The sequence below is a fragment of the Nicotiana tabacum genome, chromosome 3 (assembly GCF_000715075.1).
Source record: "Nicotiana tabacum cultivar K326 chromosome 3, ASM71507v2, whole genome shotgun sequence".
NCBI classification, from domain to species: domain Eukaryota; kingdom Viridiplantae; phylum Streptophyta; class Magnoliopsida; order Solanales; family Solanaceae; genus Nicotiana; species Nicotiana tabacum.
This window is the reverse complement of record NC_134082.1, coordinates 95,138,287-95,160,151: the sequence shown is the minus strand read 5'-3', so window position 1 is coordinate 95,160,151 and position 21,865 is coordinate 95,138,287. Positions and strand designations below refer to the sequence as shown.

General features: G+C 41.5%; 1 protein-coding gene across 1 annotated transcript; it reads right to left on the bottom strand.

The window, feature by feature from the left end:
• Positions 1-347: 347 nt before the first annotated feature.
• On the bottom strand, positions 348-21,576 carry LOC107780920 (glucuronokinase 1-like). Its single transcript, XM_075249654.1, is given in 7 exon segments — positions 348-776; positions 1,074-1,234; positions 1,527-1,606; positions 1,609-1,642; positions 1,715-1,903; positions 19,682-19,831; positions 21,273-21,576. Coding segments are annotated over 7 exon segments (1,056 nt in total). The 5' UTR covers positions 21,468-21,576; the 3' UTR covers positions 348-529.
• Positions 21,577-21,865: the final 289 nt, after the last annotated feature.

Genomic DNA, 21,865 nt, shown 5'->3' with positions numbered 1-21,865 from the left:
GTTCTTTTTTTTTATGTTTGATTTTAACAGCATACTTCTCTTCCACGTTCTTGCAATTCTCGTTTTCCTCTTCGTTCCTGCCATCCCTCAAGTTTAAAACAACCATCCTCGAGTAATAACCATCAGAAAAGGTGAACTTTATTCTTTCTCCTTTGACTTGCCCTTGCTTATATATTTACCCAAGATGCAACACAGTTAATTTGCAAGTCATTATCTCAATGCTTCAGTGCATATACCTCCTAGCAAGGGAGGAAAAGCATGACTATATGATTCCGCCGCTACATACTTCCTGTGAGCAAACAGTAGTAACCTATAAATGACCAATTAAACATACTGGGAGCAGACGGAAAAATCAAAAGTTTGATCTCGTTTGTATTTTCAATGGATCGGACCATACAAGTTGCATATCTAGATGCATAAATCCTCAAGATGTTCTTTTACAGGGAAAAAAATGATGCTCTGTATTAGTAGTGTGCACTACAAGGTGAAAGAGTATAACTGGTCCAAATTGGAGAACCTGCTACCATTTTCACATTGACGCCAGAGTTTGAAGATCAATATCATTTAAAAACGAAGGCATGACTTTAATTGGCTCACAAACAAAACCAGCTTCTTGGCATGCATCCACGAGTTGCTTCACTTGTGAAGGCCCATCCGGACAGAATACAATCACAGCCCCACCGCTTCCTGTGAACTTTGATGCAGCACCTATCGTTCGAGCCACCTCAACCATCTCTATATTCACAGCTCCAAGGGCATCGTCATCAAACATACACCTACATTCATATACTGAACTTCAGAAATTCATTTGAGCATACCAGCTCTATCTTTAACAATACAAAACAACATTTGATTACACTGAGCTTTGCAACAGAAGATGCATAAAAGCCATCAATAAATCAACTACGTCTCAAGGCACATTAGGAGTTCTCTAAAACTGGAGGTTCTTAAATCTTATAGTTATTTCTATGCGGGTTATTGTAAGTGTAACAATGACTAAACCTTGATCTGACCTAGTTGGTTAACTAATAAAAATCTGCCAATCAATCAAAGAAAGTTGCCATATGTTTTACCTTCTTAGATCAAAATTTTGATTCATGAGGGTTGCTAGCTTAGCATAATCCTTCTCAAGAAGAGCCTTTTGTCCTTCTACAGCTATGTTTGCGACCTCCTCCATTGTTGATATAATGAACTCATCACCTGCTAACCATCTCTGTCGAACTGTACTGTGGACCTGCATTAGAGAAATGCTTTATCAATTAATGCCCAGAAATAGTGATATTCATGTTCACCTATAAACCTATTGCAGCAATTACGCCTTCCATCATCAAAATTGCTTAACAAATTAGTGGAAGATACAAGAGGTGACCATGATGCTGAAAATAGAGGGTCCTCTACAACCTAAACTGTCCCCTCTTCAAGTTCCCATCCTTAACCTCTTGTATCATGTCAAATATAGTTCAATGGATTAAATTGAATGCAGAGTTAAAAGTAAACAATGACTCAAAGGTGTAAACGGTACAGACCTTTCCAGAATCGCTGGGATTCTCAGCATAGATGAGGTAAAGAGGCGGGAGAAGAGCAATATCCATGGGTGTATATATGCATGACCAAATTCATCCATGTGATTCTTGCTAAAATCCTGCAAAAGGTAAAAACTGGTCATACAGACTAGCAACATTAAGACCATGTGTCTATTAGTCTTCACTTATACCATGTATACGAGGCCTCCATAAGTCTGTGCCACCCTATCCTGCAGACCAGCTACAATTCCAAGTTCTTTCTCTGCATTAAGGACCAGGTTTGGCCTTACCTCAACTTTGATAAGATGTCTGACTTCATAAAAGTCAATAAGGCAATTCAATGCAGCAGTTACAATAGCACTGGAACCCGAAAGCCCTGTCTGGAATGTGGAAGGTTTTTTAAATACGAATCGAACTTTTTCAATAAGTGATTATCATGAATGTTTTCTCTATCATAAGTATGACCAACAGCAATGATAACAGTTGCTAAATTCAAGAAATAGTCAATGAGCAAAAGAAATTAATATATTTTAACACTTTATATGAGATAAAGAGATGGTGGCGAACAAAGAAAAGACTTATGAAGAAGGAAAACCAAAAACTCAAGAAACATCAAGGAGTTGTATCATGATCCTTAAAGTTCTACTCGTAAACCTTTCGTCACATTGAAAATCAAGATACAGGTGCTAATTTAATAGACCATATACGATCCAAATCTGCTACTCCTTCTGTTCCAGTTTATGTGAACATATTTCCTTTTTGGTACGTTCCAAAAAGAATGACCATTTTCTAAATTTGGTAACAATTTAGCTTAAACTTACAATTCTACCTTAATGAGAAGCTTTTATGATCACACAAATATTCTGGGGCTTTTTTTGACTTGTTTAGGACTACAAATTCCAAAAGTCTTCATTTTTTCTTAAACTTCGTGCCCAGTCAAACATGTTCACATAAATTGGAACGAAATGAATATATTTTTGTAGGTCCTAAGTTCTACAGATGTAATATTGTTTTGTGTGAGCCTATTCCAAGGTACTGTTTTATTCTCCTGATTATAGATAAAGGAATAAATCTTCCTTACTATCGTAACATGATTGCCGAAAAGATAACTATGCCTTATAAAAAGGACAATGCGGACGTTGCAAATATAACCTGAGTATTCTGCCCAGAGTCGAATCCACAGAGAATTAATCTATCAATCACTATCTTTAGAACTACTAAACTCTTGAGAACCAACTTCCCCAGACGTTTGAATCACCATTGATGGTTTCTTTACTAACTAAGATTGCAAGTAAATAACAAGCTGTAAACTAAAATGCTAAGGTTGTAAACAATAATGAGAAAATGCTAAGGTAATGACTTCCCCTATTGATGGAATCCCTTCTGTTTATGCTTCATACAAATTGACCAACACACATCTATCAATCATGAACGCTCATCTTACCGCAAATCTCTCCCGAGTAATCATAGTAATATACTCAATGCACTCTCCCGAGATACACTAGCTAGCTTTAATTAACACAGTTCACTTCAGATTGCACTCAAGGCTTCGTTATCCCTAATCCCGCCTTTAAACCCGCAGTTATAGATCCCTCTTATACTTTGGGAGTAGTGTTGTTCAACAATAACCTAAATATGCACTCTCTCCCGAGTTATGCACACTAAATAGGCACAGCTAATTGAGGATCCTGTCAATTAACTACAACAAGTCAAACAAATAAAGAATGAAACTCGCAATTTGTATTCACATAAACAAGAAGTTCATCCCCCAATAGGTTCCATCAAAACCTTAGACAGAGGATTTAGCTACTCATAACTATGGGTAAACAAACTAAGATAAGATTCATCATAAACTAGCAATAAAAATCAAAGAAAAGAAGAAAGATGTTTATGGGTGATCTCTCACAATGGTTTTCCTTCCTAAGAAACTCTAGAAAATCAATACATGCCTCTCTTGGGCGAAGTCTAGTGTTTAAAAATAGGGTTTTGGGCTAAAAATCCCGTGTTTTGTACTTTAGTCCCTGAACTTTCTCGCGCCTGCCGCGGTTCTGCCGCGGTCGCGGTGGAACCGCGGCCAAACAGCTCCTCTGAATCTCTTTCTGTCCGCGAGCAGTCTTCACCGCGGTGGAACCGCGGCAGAATCATTTCTCTGATTCTTCAGCCTGTTTTTGCGTGGTTCACTTGGGATATTTCACGGATGGCCTCTCTTTCTTCAATTTTTGACTCCAAAAGTACTCCCTAACCTTCCCTAGTCTTATATAATCTGCAAGTCATGAAAAGCACTAATAAGAGTATTTTGTTATCACTTTTATTATCAAAACTATGCAAGAAGGCGGTTATTTAGGGCTTGAATATAGTTAAATTCACCTATTATCAACACCCCACACTTAAACCTTTGCTCGTCCTCGAGCAAGCTAAACCACACTTCTAAGCCTAACCGTTTGATGCATTACCCCAAGTATGTCACACCCGCCATTTTGACGGAACAACCTAAGCAATGTGCCGGTCATACCCCAGATGCAGACTCTACTGCCATGACACACTTGCGCTCACTCTAGTTACTCTAACAGAGGTGAAGACTTACTTTTCCTTCCCGAGTCACATTCCCTCACATAAAAAATCTGAGAGAAGTTCCACACGCATAAAATTCAAATACAAGGAACCGAAGATAGAAAGAATTCACTCACTCTCAGCAAAGAACATTCACATGCCACACAGACACACCATAAGCTTGCCCATAGTGTAGTACTCTACTAATCGAGCCGTTTTAGTCAAAGATCAAGATATCTTTATTTGGTTGTAATGTAGGCTAAGGGCCGGGTATGATACATTTGGATGTAGTGACTAACCTCCTTAAGCACTTTTAATACACACTTCCTTTTATCTCAATTTCCCTACTCAGCCTAATCATTCCTCCACATTTTTGTTTCACAGGTGACCCCTACTTTTCTTTAGGTGCAACTGGCTTCTTGTTTTTTTTAAATGCCAGTGCACTATTCAAATGACTCATTCCTGATTCCCTTTTTTTTTCGCTAACTCCATACCACCACACACTTTGACTTTTGTATGTTCCTTAGTGATTCAAGTGCTTCTCGGAGGTATAGGTTCAAACAATCAGCTATTCAAACACAGGGATGTAGGTCATTATAGGGTTATCAAAGAACAGGCTTCAAGCTCAAAAGGGTTAACTATGGCAATATAGACAGGTGGATTCACCATTATATATAGGCTTACACAAAGAAATGCCTCAATCATCTCTAAAACCAAACAGCTTCTATTTCGCTTTGCAAACACACAGGACAAGTTCTAGGTATCGCATGCAAGCACAGAATGCAAGTAAAATCTCACACACTTAGCATGTAACTCGTTCTGAATCAGTTTATCAACACACTCATACGAGCGTTCAAGCAAAGAAAGATGTGCAAAATTAAGGCATAGATTTACAAGTCCACAACTGAGCCTAGACGTCACACTCTCAAGTTCATTTTAGTTGTTTGCAGGTGTGTACATCCAGGGTAGCATTCTAGCCTTTACCCATCTTAGTCCTAACTACAAAACAAAATCTACCTAACCCGGTTCAAGAAAAACCCTTGGAAAAGAACCGTGGCCAAAAGAAAAACCAAGGGGGACTTACTACACTGCCTAAAAAGGAAAAAAATAAATAAAATAAAAAGAAAAAAAAATCTTCATGGACTACTTCCCTCAAGAGTACTTGTCCAAGTGGTCCGTCCTCAGGAAGAGTCTTCTACCTTTTTTTTATATATATCCAATTTGGACCCTCAAGAGACCCGTCGACAAGTGTCCGTCGTTGGGCTAAGTCAGACTCCTCATATAAGTACAGTCAATTATACACAACAACATCAATTTCATGCTACAACACACACAATGTCTATGTACAGTACACATATCACTAAAGCAAGTCTCCCACCCCACACTTAAAGGCATGGCATGTCCCCATGTCATATCAAGAAGGTAAAGAGCAGAAGGGTAAGAAGACTTCCCTGAGACTCAATTAGAGTCGGAGACTGTGCTGGGGTCCACATGACAAGCTCTCCCCAAAGCACGGAACCAGGACATGAATCGGCTCTCAGACCTGGCCTGCCGCTGAGACATGGCATCCATACGCGTGTGTAGGCCCTCCACCGAGGTGCGAAGATCGGCGACCTCTTCCTCCATAGAACGCAACATAGGATGGGTGGACTGTGATCTGGATAAGCCAGCCCTAGCATGGGGGCGCCGAGAGGGTCCGACACGGTCATAGGATCTCCTGGATGGTGCCATAAGAACCGGGTCATCATCCTCATCATCGATCTCAATAGTGGTGTGTGCACCCCTACCCACTCTGATGCTCGAAGCTTTGAAGGCTACTTTAGGGGGCAAGTCTCCATCAGCAGGATTTGTGGGGACATTCTTCCGCAGGCACAATGTAGTCACTAGGGAGGGAAAGTAGAATCATTTTGACCTCAGCGGGGACCGTATGATCATTTTGTCACCAATAAGCCTTGCCGCATCAAAATCTTTCTTTGCGACGAAGCACCACGTCAAAAGGGCTCTTTGGAAGTTCACATCAGTCGTATTGCCTGAGGGCAAGAACCGGCTGCAAATGATAGTGAGCCAACACTTAGCCAAATGGTTGAACGAATTGGAGTTCAGGGTGATGTGGTCACGTATCCAGATTGGTTGCCCCCCTGCGCAGAGTACATCAGTCATAGTATCCCAAATGACACCTGGGGCGTCTAGGTAATAGTCGACGTCACCAGTAAACCGAGGCAGCCGCAATACCTGTCGAATAGTTTCCACTGAGGCATCTACCCATGTGCCTTGCACAGTCACCTCCCGCAGCATATGAGCTGGGCAGTTCGCGTAGAACTCCCGTACAAGCATCCTGTTCACCGTTTCAGGTTCATCAAATAAGAACTCCATTTCCATTCGCCGGATCTCCTCCTTTTCTGCACAGAGGGCTGCCTTGTCAATCGGTATTTCAGGGATGAAGCTTTTTGAGGCCTTGGCATGAAAGTCGTCCTCTGCCACTTCGGATTGGAACCTAGAAGCATCATAAGTAGGCTGTTGGGACGTGCCTGCCGATCTCTTTTGCTTCTTACGAGCCATATGACCTGCAAAGAATACAAAAGAACCATCAAATATATCCTACATGTGCCAGCCGGATGGTTACTCAGACTTCACCACCCGATGGCACCAAATAATATCTCCCATTTACTCCATTTAGACACTATGCCAAACCTTCAACTCGTGATGTGTTCAAAGTTACAATCTCCACAATGGCCCCACAAGCATACAACACCCTACACTTACTCCCTCAAGTGAGTCACGTTAAAAATAACACCACCATTCACCAAATACAATACCACCACAACTTAGGGTAGGCACAAAATGCCTCAAAATAGCACCATAAGCCCCAAATTTCCGGCCAAAAAGGTCCCACCACCAAGATACACCGCAAAAATTATTTCTAGGCCTCCAAAACATCTAAAAAACCCCCACAATCGAAGTAGAAGAAAGACCCAACCATTTTAGCACCAAATAAATCCACAAGAAGCAAATACAACAATAAAAAGGAAGAGAAGAATCAAAAATTGAAAGGAAATCTACACTATTCCTACCTAGGGTTTAACTAAATTAAATTTAGACCAAATTTACACTAAGTTAGAAGATGAAATAGAGAGAGAGAGAGAGAGAGAGAAACTTACTTATTTGGTTGAGGGAAAATGGGTGGTGAAGGTGGAAATTAGGGGAGGATGATAATGAAGTTTTGTGAATATGAGAGGAGAAGAGAGAAGATAGAGAGAGGTTAGAGAGAAATTAGAGAGAAAGGAGTGGGGGGGGGGGGGGGGTTTGGTGGTTCTGGGCAGGTGGGAGAGGGTTTAGTGGTAGGTGGGGGGGGGGGGTATTTTGGGTAAAGGGGAAAAGAAAAAAAAATTAAAACAAAACAGAAAAAAACTTACCTGGACCCCATTTGCGTCTGCCGCAGTTCTGCCGCGGTCGCGGTAGGACCGCGGTAAGCCAAGTTCAGATGGCCCTCTTGACCGCAGTCGTAGTGCAATCGTGATGACCTGGGTTCAGAGAAGGGTCAGGACCGCGGTTTGACAACGATCGTGGTAGAACCGCGGCCTGAGCCTATCTCTGATTCTGACGCCTTTGTTTTTAAAGAAGAGTTACACTTACAACAATTTTATGGGTTGCCTCCCATGCAGCGCCTGATTTAACGTCGCGGCACGACCCAGATGAGTGCAGTTAAGTCTCGCTCGACCTCCGTGGTTCAGTCAACTGCAGTTCAGACCCTTCCTTGGGCTCGCTCATACCCACATACAACTTCAATCTCTGACCATTGACTCTAAATGTATGAGAGTCATTCTCAGTGGCAACGTCAACTGCTCCTGACTGGAAAACTTCAACTACTCGAAATGGTCCAGACCATCGTGACTTTAGCTTACCCGGGAACAACCTCAGTCTTGAGTTGTATAGCAATACCATGTCCCCAGGTTTGAAATTTCGCTCAACAATGTTCTGATCATGTAGCCTCTTCATTCTCTCTTTGTACAGCCTTGTGCTCTCAAAAGCAAGATACCTGAACTCCTCGAGCTCATGCAATTCTGTGACTCTTGACGTGCTCGCAGCTTCCATGTCTAAATTTAGTTGTTTCAGTGCCCACCACGCTTTATGCTCGAGTTCTACAGGTAGGTGACAGGCCTTCCCAAACACTAACTTGTATGGTGACATACCAATTGGTTTCTTGAAAGCTGTTCTGTAGGCCCAGAGTGCATCATCTAGCTTCCTTGCCCAATCAGTTCTTGTGGCGTTCACAGTTTTCATTAACACACTCTTGATATCCCTGTTGGATACCTCAACCTGTCCACTAGTCTGCGGATGGTATGGAGTAGCCACCTTGTGGCACACTTCGTATTTTAAAAGCAACTTCTCGAAGGCTCTATTGCAGAAGTGAGTGCCTCCGTCATTGATAATCGCACGTGGTGTCCCAAAGCGGGTGAATATGTTCTTCTTTAGAAACCCCACCACCACTCTCGCATCATTGGTGGGCAACGCTACAGCTTCCACCCACTTGGACACATAGTCTACAACAACAAGGATGTACTTATTTCCATAGGAGCTGATGAAGGGACCCATGAAATCAATCCCCCAGACGTCGAACACTTCTATCTCCTGAATTGGGTTCATGGGCATCTCGTGGCGCCGGGAAATGTTCCCGGTGCGTTGACATTCATTACAACCCTTCACCCATGAGTGAGCATCTTTAAACACAGTCGGCCAGAAAAATCCGGCTTCTAGCACCTTTGCTGCTGTCCTGATCCCTCCAAAGTGTCCACCATAAGTCGATGCATGACAAGCCTGCAAAATAGAAGATTGTTCTATCTCGGAGACGCATCTCCGGATCATTTTATCCAGGCGTATTCGAAAGAGATAGGGCTCATCCCAATAGTACAAGCGGCTTTCACAAAAAAATCGTTTCCTCTGGACCGATGAAAGGTCGTGAGGAACTATACCACTGGCCAGGTACTTGGCCAAGTCTGTATACCATGGTGCTTCCTGATGAGTGGTGGCGAGTAGTTGCTCGTCCGGAAAAGTTTCCAGAATTTCCTCAACTTCAATTGCATTTTCAGCTCCCTCAAGTCGTGATAAGTGATCAGCGACTTGATTCTAAGTGCCCTTGCGGTCACGTATTTCAAGATCAAACTCTTGCAACAGCAACACCCAACGAATCAGGCGTGGCTTAGAGTCTTTATTTTCTATTAAGTACCTAAGAGCGGCATGGTCAGTGTAGACTTACCTTTGATCCTATCAGGTAGGATCGGAACTTGTCGAATGCGAACACCACAGCTAGCATCTCCTTTTCAGTCACCGTATAGTTCAACTGGGCTCCACTCAGCGTTCTGCTGGCATAGTAGATTGGGTGCATCAATTTGTCCTTCCGCTGGCCCAGCACTGCCCCCACTGCGTAGTCACTAGCATCACACATTAGTTCGAATGGTTGCTCCCAGTTGGGGGAAACAATGATGGGTGCTGCGACCAGCCTCTGCTTCAACTCCTCAAACGCTACCCTGCAATCATCAGAAAATACAAACGGGAGATCTTTCTCTAATAACTTACAGAGAGGTTTGGTGATTTTGGAGAAGTCTTTTATGAACCGCCGGTAGAAACCGGCATGTCCAAGAAAACTTTTGATTGCTTTGACCGAAGTAGGTGGAGGCAGCTTTGCTATTACATCAACCTTTGCTCGATCTACTTCTATTCCCTTGCTTGACACCCGGTGCCCCAAGACTATGCCTTCTTGTACCATGAAATGGCACTTCTCCCAGTTCAGCACCAGATTAGTCTCGATGGACCGTTTCAGCACACGCGTCAGATTCACCAGGCACTCATCAAATGAACTTTCCACCACTGAGAAGTCATCCATGAACACCTCCATTATATCCTCAACCATGTCAGTGAATATGGTCATCATGCACCGTTGGAATGTGGTGGGTGCATTGCATAGGCCAAAGGGCATCCTCCTAAAGGCATAAATGCCATAAGGGCATGTGAAGGAGGTCTTCTCTCGGTCCTCAGGTGCAATGGAAATCTGACTGTACCCTGAGTACCCATCCAGAAAACAAAAGTGTGACCTCCCTGCCAATCTATCCAGCATCTGATCGATAAAGGGAAGTGGGAAGTGGTCTTTCCGGGTGGCTAGATTCAACTTTCGATAATCCATGCAAATTCTCCAGCCTGTGACGGTTTTTGTTGAGATTAGTTCATTGTTGTCATTCTTCACAACCGTCATGCCACCCTTCTTAGGCACACATTGAACTGGGCTAACCCAGTTGCTGTCAGAGATTGGGAAAATAATTCTCGCATCTAACCACTTTATCACCTCCTTCTTCACCACTTCCTTCATATTTGGGTTCAGCCTCCTCTGATGTTCCCTGGAAGGTTTGTGCCCCTCTTCCAACAGAATCTTATGCATGCAGTAAGTGGGGCTGATCCCCTTGATGTCTGCCATGGTCCACCCAATGACAGTTTTGCACTCCTTCAATACCTGTAGAAGTTGTTGGACCTGCACATCTAACAAATCAGATGAGATAATAACAGGTAGAGTGGAGTCAGGTCCCAGAAATTCATACATGAGGTGGGCTGGCAATGGCTTTAGTTCCAGCTTCGGTGGTTCTTCAATGGATGGCTTAGCTGGAGGAGTCTCCCTCTTTTCTAATTGTAGGGGCTCAAACTCTAGATTTCTTTCCCAAGACCCTCTACCTTCCAGTGCCAACACCCATTCCGCCAAGTTCTCACCATTCACTTCCTCCAGATTCGTCAAACATGCAGCGAGGGGATCCTCAACCGTCAACAATTCATCATCAGACTGTACGATTACATCCACAACATCAATAAGAGAGCAATTGGCGAACTCACTTGGCCACCTCATAGATATCTGCACATTGAATACAATCTCTTCGTCATTGAGCCTCATCTTAAGTTCCCCGGTCTCACAATCAATAAGAGCTCTCCCTGTGGCCAAGAATGGTCTTCCTAAGATGATAGGAATTTTTTCATCCACTTTGCAATCCAATATCACAAAATCTGCAGGGAACACAAATTTCCCCACCTGAATAAGTACATCATCAAGGATCCCAAATGGATGCTTCACAGCCCTGTCAGCCAGCTGCAAGTGGGTCTAGCTCTCCCAATGCCCAAACTTTTGTAAATGACCAGGGGCATAAGATTAATGCTGGCCCCTAAATCACAAAGTGCTTTCTCAAAAGCAAAGTTTCCAATAGTGCATGGAATAGTAAAACTCCCTGGATCAGAGAGCTTTTCAGCAGCAGGTCTAGTTACCACTGCACTGCACGTCTGAGTAAGTGTCACTGTGGCCAAGTCTTGGAAGTCAAATTTCCGGGACATTAAATCTTTCATCATTTTTGCGTATCCAGGCATCTCCTTTAAAGCTTCAATCAATGGAATATTAACCTGAATTTGCTTGAGCATCTCAAAGAACTTTTTGTACTGCTCCTCCTTTTGATGCTTGGCCAACCTCTGTGGAAATGGAGCAGGAGGTCTTTTCTTCCCAATCTCTTGGGACTTTTATTTCTCAACTACTATCTCTACTACCGGCTCTTCAACTGCTTCAACAACTTTCTCGGTCTCCTGCTGAGTATTCTTTTCTTCCTGAGCAGGCTGGATTGTCACATCTGTCAGCCTTGTGGAATCATCTAGCTCAATGGGTACCTGAATGAGTGTCTCAGCCTGTATATTATCACGATCTCTCTCCTGCTCTACATCAAGATCCCTGCCATTACGGAGACTCACCGCCATCAGCTGCTTCAGGCCCTGATCTTTAGGATTGATTTGGGTATCTGCAGGTAATGTCCCCTGAGGACGATTGTTCAGAGACATTGAAATTTGGCCCAATTGCACTTCAATATTTTTGATTGCTGCGTCCTGTGCATCTAATCTTTCATTTATTTTTGCATTGGACCCAATCACCTGCTGCATCATTGTTTCAAGTCTTGTGAACCCATCTTCTTGCCTTCCACCATGCTGTTGCTGAGGTGGGAGATATCCTTGTTGTTGACTGTTGTAACCATGTGACCTTGGATAAGGTGCCATATTGTTGGGGGTCTCATACCTCACATGTTTCCAGCGTTGTACTGTGGCTGAGGTGGTCTGTTTGGCTGCTGATTTTGCTGACCCCAGTTCTGATTGCCCTGTCTCTGACCTCCATAGTTTGACATATAGTTCATGTCCTCAGGGTGCTTCTGATGATGATCATGCTCAGCATTCCACGGATTACCATTTGGCTGACTAATGCAAGATGTGCACAAGCCCCCATTGGTGGTATCCACAATGTGCACTTGCTGTTTCTGCCCCGATTCCTCCACCTTTTTGGTGAGTATGCTCATCTGTGTCAAAACGGTCGCTACATTTTCAGCCATAGAATTTGATGGGTCAAAAGGCACTGAGTGTACCACTAGAGTGATAGGTGCATTCCTCGTCGTCCACCCCGAATTTTGAGCCATTTTGTCAAGCAGACTCTGACCTTCTCTCCAAGTTTTGCTCAAAAACGCCCCACCAGCTGAGACATCTACAATGTTCTTCATGCTATCTGACAGTCCCATGTAAAACCGTTGTCCCAACATCTGATCTGGAATACCATGGTGTGTACATATAACCAACATTCCTTTAAACCGGCTCCATGTCTCATGCAGTGTCTCTATTGGTTTCTGTTTAAAGCTCACGATCTCATCAATTTGTTGAGCTGTTTTGTTGGGCGGGTGGAACTTGATGTGAAATTGCTTGACTAACTCATCCCAAGTTTCTATAGAGTTTATGGGGAGTGAGTTTAGCCAGACCTAAGCAGCTCCTGTCACCGAGAATGGAAATAATAACAGTCTGATTGCTTCCCGAGTTACGTTAGGTTGCCTTTGAGTTTTGCAAATCGATAGGAAGTTCTTCAAGTGCTGCTGAGGATCTTCGGCTAGTGTCCCAGAAAATAATCCCTTATTTTGCAGCAAGTGCAGCATGTTGTTCGTGATCTGGAACGATTCAGCTTGTATCACGGGCACAACAATGGCAGTGGCTAGATTGTCAGCTGTGGGTTGTGCCCAGTCATATAGTGCAGCCTCAGGCATAGAAGGTGCCCTATCTCTGACGTTTCCGTTGACGTTGTCTACGTCACCCATGTCAATTTCGAGGTTGTGTGTTTGATGAGGTTGTTGAAGTCTTTTGTTGGCACAGTTCAATATCCAGAATGTTTTCTCTGGGTCTGAGAGTCCTTCAAGTACTTCTCCAGTCCTTGTAGAGTTTCTAGGCATACACCTGTGCAACCACGTCAACAACCGTCAAAATTTTCAATCAAATCTTAGTGTAGAGAAGACTGCCTATACTAAAAATTTTTTTGTATTTCTATCAATGGTAATCGATAATTCCGTTAATTCCCTGGCAACGGTGTCAAAATTTGATCACGCCCAACTATGCTTTATAAAAAGGACAATGCAGACGTTGCAAATATAACCTGAGTATTCTGCCCAGAGTCGAATCCACAGAGAATTAACCTATCAATCACTATCTTTAGAACTACTAAACTCTTGAGAACCAACTTCCCCAGACGTTTGAATCACCATTGATGGTTTCTTTACTAACTAAGATTGCAAGTAAATAACAAGCTGTAAACTAAAATACTAAGGTTGTAAACAATAATGAGAAAATGCTAAGGTAATGACTTCCCCTATTGATGGAATCCCTTATGTTTATGCTTCATACAAATTGACCAACACACCTCTATCAATCATGAACGCTCATCTTACCGCAAATCTCTCCCAAGTAATCACAGTAATATACTCAATGCACTCTCCCGAGATACACTAGCTAGCTTTAATTAACACAGTTTACTTCAGATTGCACTCAAGGCTTCGTTATCCCTAATCCCACCTTTAAACCCGCTGTTATAGATCCCTCTTATACTTTGGGAGTAGTGTTGTTCAACAATAACCTAAATATGCACTCTCTCCCGAGTTATGCACACTAAATAGGCACAGCTAATTGAGGATCTTGTCAATTAACTACAACAAGTCAAACAAATAAAGATTGAAACTCGCAATTTATATTCACATAAACATGAAGTTCATCCCCCAATAGGTTCCATCAAAACCTTAGACAGAGGATTTAGCTACTCATAACTATGGGTAAACAAACTAAGATAAGATTCATCATAAACTAGCAATAAAAATCAAAGAAAAGAAGAAAGATATTTATGAGTGATCTCTCACAATGGTTTTCCTTCCTAAGAAACTCTAAAAAATCAATACATGCCTCTCCTGGGCGAAGTCTAGTGTTTAAAAATAGGGGTTTGGGCTAAAAATCCCATGTTTTGCACTTTAGTCCCTGAACTTTCTCGCGCCTTCCACGGTTCTGCCGCGGTCGCGGTGGAACCACGGCCAAACAACTCCTCTGAATCTCCTTCTGTCCGCGAGCAGTCTTCACCGTGGTTCTGTCGCGGTCGCGGTGGAACCGCTACAGAATCATTTCTCTGATTCTTCAGCCTGTTTTTGCGTGGTTCACTTGGGATATTTCACGGATGGCCTCTCTTTTTTCTATTTTTGACTCCAAAAGTACTCCCTAGCCTTCCCTAGTCATATATAACCTGCAAGTCATGAAAAGCACTCATAAGAGCATTTTGTTATCACTTTTATTATCAAAACTATGCAAGAAGGCGGTTATTTAGGGCCTGAATATAGTTAAATTCACCTAATATCAATTGTCCAACTAGGAAAAAAGCGTCTATGTTAGAAGTCTTCGTAGACAAAGAGACTATACAGTATACAACTAGAAGAAATCTAGTATACACCAAACTGAAGTTGTTTCCTCTACAGTTAACCAAATGCCAGGGAGAATCTAAAGCGAGAAAGGTGCTGAGTCAAACCAGTCTCCAAGTACTTGAAGCAGTAGGTAGGGTTGTAAGAAGAAAATCAAGTTGCTAGATATTTGGCTGGAGATTGACTCGGTTGATGCTTCTTTGGGATTGATTAGTCAGCAAGTAGCTAAAGCTCAGTTTCAAACTTTTGTCAATACTCAACTAAAGCTTGAGCACTCTCCTAGGGTTAGTTAAATAGTTGAGTTGAGCGGCCTCAACTGGATAAAGGATTTGCTAAATATAAAGAAAATACCTAGCCACATGAGCTTCTATTGACCAACACTAAAAACTTATTTAAGCTTAATTTAAGCTGTTAAGAAAACAGTTTACACCTTGATTTGAAGCCTGCTCTGGAGCCAATTTCATAAACAATGATAAACTACTGAGTCTAAAATCGAGTAACCGAACATTTTAGGAAAACCTAAAATATTTTTTTTTGGCAATCCGCTAGGAAAGCGCCTAAGGCTAGTTTTTTATTAACAAGAGAAAAGAAAAATACAACAATTAGAAAGAGTACAAATAAGGGGGACAATACCACCGGTATTGTTAACCATATGCCTTGGCTATATAATCACTCCTCTGCGCCTCACATTGCCTTATGATGACAGCCTCAAGTAGAGGATTCATGGGATAGCTGCCGGCAAAGTCTCACGAGGGCATATAATCTCATAGCCTTGAGGATATTTTCCAAAGGCATAGGACCAAGGCAACACTAACCGGGCTAAACCTTACCTTACTATTCCTATTGAGGCTTTAAGTAGCCTCACCTACTAGCATGCATGTAAAAAATAAGAGCTGGAAATTACCAAATATTCAATGATCATCACAGAGTTTATAACATACTCTGTGATGATATTACAAATGAGAATACTAATATAATGGTAGAATAAAATGATGAAGGAATTAAAATGTTGTCCCTTCTTGTCCGAACTTGTAATTTCTTCAATTTGTAACTCTTTTTCATCACAATCCCAATTCTTCAAGATGTATTCAAAATTCATGATTTCTTTTTTGAATGATTGGATTTTGTAGATGTAGTTGGGGCGGCCTTCTTTTGTTTGGCAACTCTCATTGGGAGTCGCCTAACATTTAAAAAATCACTAACCTTGTCGTCCCAACTATTTTTACTTGTATGAGATTTCCTATTTTTTCCGCTATGCATAGGTGACAAATCACCTTTTCTTGCTGCCTCTGCCCTGCATTGATTTAGAATATCATCTTCTTCACCTTCTTCATATGTATCTCTGCCCACAAGCACCTGATTTTGCAAGTCTTGAACATGTTCTTGAATTACCACACTATTTCCATCCTGTTTATTAACCAACGCTACCTTGTTTTTGTGTTGTAATATGCTTTGCATTTTGTTCCTGCTATTATTCACTCGACCAGTGCTTAAAGCAGTAAGATTTAATGAGCTAGCAGGCTTTGAGCTTACCATTGCATCCAATAGCTTTCTTTCCGCTGGTGTAATAGTAGGAGTGGTTGTCACAATTTGTTGTTGCCCAGAAATTGCTGTTACTATTGATGTGCGATCAGCAGTAGGTTTAATAACTGGATCATTTTGATTAAGCTGCTGCTCCATTGCATCGAAGATTGGATTATCTGTTACAATATGCTGCTGCCCAGATTTTATTGTAGCAGTTGTTTGATCAGTTTCAGCTGGGACTAACTGCTTTGTATGTGTTGTTGCAGTTCGCTTCAAGCTTCCATTTGGAGAATTTCTGGGCAAAAAAATTGGAGCGTTGATGTTCAATTTGCTCCTATGACTTGCTGCTGGTCCCTCATCATATTTTGTCATTGCTAGACAGTCAAGATCTTCACCTGCACTCTCTTGATCGACCTTCTAATCAGCTTCTTCAGATGAAAACCCTGCATGACCATCACCCCAATCCTCGTATTCGTCATCCTCTTCACGTTGTTGGAACCAAAGTTTAGATTTGATCACTTTTGCTTGGATAAATTCATCATTGTTTCCGGTTGACAGAAAAAGCTGCCCAGCTTCACCTTCAAAGTCGCCGTAGGTTTCAACTGATTGTGATAGAACATCAAATACAGAGGTATTTAATGTGACCAAAGGCTGTTTAACCATTGTAGATTTTTCATCATTTCATTTTGAGCATTTTTGATGATTTGTTCTACCTAAGGATTGGAAAAATGCAATGTAGGTGCATTTGAACTGTGAGCTTGGATGTCCATAATTTCATTCCTCAAGTTATTGTTGGAGTCATTTCGTCGAAAGCCCAAATTTTCAACTAAATCGTGACTGCCTTGCCCTCCTCGTTCATTACTGGGCATTGGAACTAAATGTTTGGACATTCCTCTATCAAGTATGCCTTTTGCATCTACTTCAGGGTCCCTAGCAGCAGCAAGAACCTTGAAATTACTTGAGCTGGAACCAACAGTGAAATCATTTTGACGAACAGTGCTATTATGTTGCGTTGGTGAGACCTGTTTCTTTGTGGGTGATTTTATGTGTTACCAAGCTCCAATCCCCTTCCTTTTTGTTCATGTCATCTTCCTTATCGACCCCTATCAACTTCCCATATTTGTTTTCCATCATTAAACTCTTAATCCCAACGTTTTTATTCCCAGAAATCTGGGCAGAAACTGTTTTGTCAGCGATTTGCTCTGCAATGTTTTGCTGCTCAGTTGCAAGTGTATGTGCAGCAGCTTGTTGCCCATTCCTATGACCTTTTTGATGCACCTCACCTGTTGGTTTTTCAATTAAATCATCAACTGCAGCACCAAATTTTGGATCCCAGCAGTAAGTCGATCAACAGTTGCAGTCAATGCAACAGTAGCATCCAAAGCTAAAAATACAGTATCTGATTCCATTCCAGATTTGTCACGTCCTACTATCACATTAGTTGCATGGTTCTTGGCATTGGTTGCTCGAGCATCAGGACGTTTAGCACTAGCTGCAACTTGCAAAGCACCGGTACCTACCTTGTCCTTGCCAAATTGTGCAGATACCTCACCTCGATCAACAGCATCCTTTGGGCCTGATACTTGCGGAACATTAGACTGTTTCTGTTGTGTATTAACCTTTCCAGTAACTGAAGGGGACTTAGAAGCAGTCCTGAATTGACCAACACCTTCAGCATATTCTATTGCTGCTTTGTCCACTGGTTTAACAGGTGCAACAGCAGTTCCCTGAGCCAGAGTCCCCTGCTCAAATCCCTGCTCCCTTTCAGCTTGAGCATTTGGAAATTTAGCCTCTACATTGACAGTCTGCTTTTCATGATCAGTAGCATTTTGCAATGCCCCTGTTATAGTTTCCATTACGTTAGCTTGTCCATTAACAACCTTTGATCCTGTTCGATTATCATCAGAAATTCCTTCAGCAGATCTCTGTTGGCCAGCATTAGCCTTATTTAATTCTCCATTAGCTGTTTCAGTCACATTACAGTTGCAACCTTCTTTTGCAACATCGTCCACCGACTGGCCAGATCTTTTGGCATTAAGGAAGTCCCTGGCATCTCCTTTTAATTTATCAACACTGGACATGTCATCGACCGAAGTTTCGGCGTCGTCGATCTTATTCTTTAAAAGCAGTCGACACATCTCCTCTACGTGGCCTTGTCGTTTACAATAGATACAATAACCCGGGAGGTTATCATATATTACTTCTTGAAACACCTCGACAATCTTTCCAGATGCATTATCAACATGCTGCAAACATATACACGTTGGTAGTTTGTCTAAGAGATCGAGAATAACCTTAACTCTAGCAGTGCTAGGTCGAGATTTCACCTGTGTTGCTTTGTCGATAGCGATTGGTTTACCCACTACATTAGCTATTGACAACAGTGATTGTCGAGCAAATAATTCTGAAGACAAGTTTGGTAATGAAATCCAAACTGCAGCCTTTGATGTTTCTTCCTTAGGATTGTATCCAACTGTCCAAGGGAAGACCCTATACTGATGTTGTTCGCCACTGTGCGAAAAAAAATTTACTGCTCGGGCTAGTGCGTTGACAAAATCCTCTGGTTGATCCAATCTTAACAGTAGTTGACGTGGGGCAAGATGACAAATCAAGCAATGGCCTTTTATGCTTAGTATTTTTGGCAGTAAGCTTCTTAGAACCTGCAAATCTGGCACTCTTGGAGATAACTTCAGCACAACTGCTTGATGCAGTCCTTCTTCAACAGCAAAAGTTTGTCTTTCCTCCATTGTGAATTGAATTGTAGGTTCCCCATGAACAATTTGGACAGGTTTTAAGACCAGTTTTGTGGAGATTGAAGCAGAATTATTTGTAAGTAATTGAGAGGCGTAAGTTTGTTGAATCTTGTTGTTGGGGATATGCTCACTACGATTTGGATTGGGCTCTCCCACAACTGGAAGCTGGGGAGAGACGATGGCAGCCATGGCTGCTCAAAACACAAATCCTGCGATCTACAGTAAACTTCACATTAATTCATGAAGATTTTCAAGGCTCCATTGGCGTGAAGAAGCAGATGAATTTAATAAAATTTCTGCGCGCTACAATAATCGCTACAGTAATCGCGAAATGAAAATTAAGATGGAAAACCTAAAACATTGAATTTGTTGCTTGGTCTTTTTTGTCATCTAAATTTCATATGATGCTTCAGGCTTCAAAATAAAGATATAAATACTGCCGAAAAAATATTTTGGAATATCTGAACAACATGTATGAGGTTTCTTGACAACTACTCACAAAAAACACCAAACATGGTACCATCTAGGAGCAGATAAACCTTGTAGGGTTAAGCTCTACCTGTCGGGGAATGTTAGTATCATAGGAGATAGTGAAATTTCCCTCACGTAGAGAAATGTTGTTATCCTTGCAAAAATTATGAAAAATCTTACAAATTGCCATAAGTAAATGCACACCTCCATAGTAACCCTCACTCTGCAACCGGTTCACCTGTGATACAAGAAGAATGAGTTAAACACATAAGTACACATATACATCAAACAGAAAGCGATAAGAAGTGGAAGATCCGTCACAAAAAGCCCAAAAGTAAAGTAGAAATTTGTTCTCTATCCATAGCATGATACTTTTAACTCTTTCATGACTGCAAAAATGTCTAATGACATTGCGCTTCTGGAAACCCTTCATTTACAGTAGCTCAAAAAGAATTGATATAAAATTCGCAGATGTCCGCTCCTTCACTTCACCTGCCTTGGGTCTATATCATGAATTTACTCCTCAATATGCAACAGACGACTTGGATCTTGCATTATCAGCTTTCCAGGAAAAGACACCCAATGAGCAGTAGCAGAGAACAACAACAACACAGTGTAATCCCACAAGTGGGGTTTGGGGTAGAGTATACGCAGACCTTACCTCTACCTTCAAGGGGATTCAAGAAATAAAAATATAAACACGCGAAGAAGCTAAGTGAATTCAGCACCTAATATATATATACATAAAAAAATTGATCATTCCGGCGAAGCGCACCCTAGCTCCGTACATGCCAATGAGAAGTACAAATAACCCAATACAAATCCACCAATTTTACTAAGCAAAGAAAGGTAATGTTCTCTCTCACACACACACACTCTTAAACGTACGATTACCATAACCATTTCACCAAGTCCAGGTACATGCTACCGCAACATCAGTGACTTGAGAATTCAAGTTACATAATGAAACAGAAACAATCTAAATGGTAATTTGTCCTTATGTATAGTTCTCTATACGGTTAACCAAACTCTAACGGAGTCCATACTGAATCAAAAGGAGATGCAGCTACATTGGGTCAGTAATTTCACAAAAGCTCCAATCTGTGAGACTAAAGTTCGACCATATGAATAAGCCATAAGGATAACCATATCAACCGGATGGTTAACCAAATTAGTTGTTCATTATTTTAATTATCCTACTAAAATTTATATAAATAAATAAAAGCGCAAGGCACATATAGAGGATCCAATCTCACAACAACAACAACAAATATTGTGTAATCCCACGAGTGGGGTCTGAGGAGGTAGAGGGTACGCAGAGCTTAACCCTACTTTGCGAGGTTGATGTAAGAAAGTGAAACCTTTGCGAATTTAGAACTAGTGGTATATGGATATCCGACTAGTTAATCAATCAATCGATCAATCAAACTATGCCTCAACTCTAAGCAAGATTAATTAATTCTCTATATTCATTATATGTTTTATTCAGGCTATTACATTATGACACTAAATAATTAGTCCTTCAAACCAAATTAAAATTCTCAACACTCCATGAACCTCACATTTACCCTATTATGAAATACCATATATGTCTCTAACTAGACTAATAATTTTTTTCACAAACACCGATCATCAGCACAAAAAAAAAAAATAATAGTAAAAAGAGAGAGCTGAGAGACCAGGTGAGTAATGGAATTGAACTGGACAAGATCGTGAGTAGGATGCGGTACGATGAGGAGATCTTCAGAAGGTTCCAACCGAACTGAAGCCCAAAAGTTGCCGAGGCTGAAAGATAAGGTTTTTCCATAATAAACATCGCTAGGATTGCCCAAAAGACCAACTCTAGCGTACGATTTGTGCTCGATCACCGCCATTGATTCTATTCAGAATCCCACGTACAAAAATATTGGCTTCAGTTTCTTGTGATTTTTTTCTGACGAATTTCTCCGCGTGTGCAATTAATGGTATTTTTGTGATTGTGGGATGCTGCTATTTTAATGGTAGTTTTGGTTTTTGATACGTTTTTAGGAGTTCGGAACCAAAATGTGGTTTTTTTTTACTCAAACTATACAACTAGGTGGTAAAAAAAAGTTACATTTTTATATATAGCGCCACAATACCTGGCGCTATACATTAACAGTAACGGAACCGTTAATGTATAGCGCCAGGTATTGTGGCGTTATACTGTAAAAGCTGACATGGCCAGGTATAGCGCCACAATACCTGGCGCTATACATTAATGGTTCTGTTACTGTTAATGTATAGCGCCAGG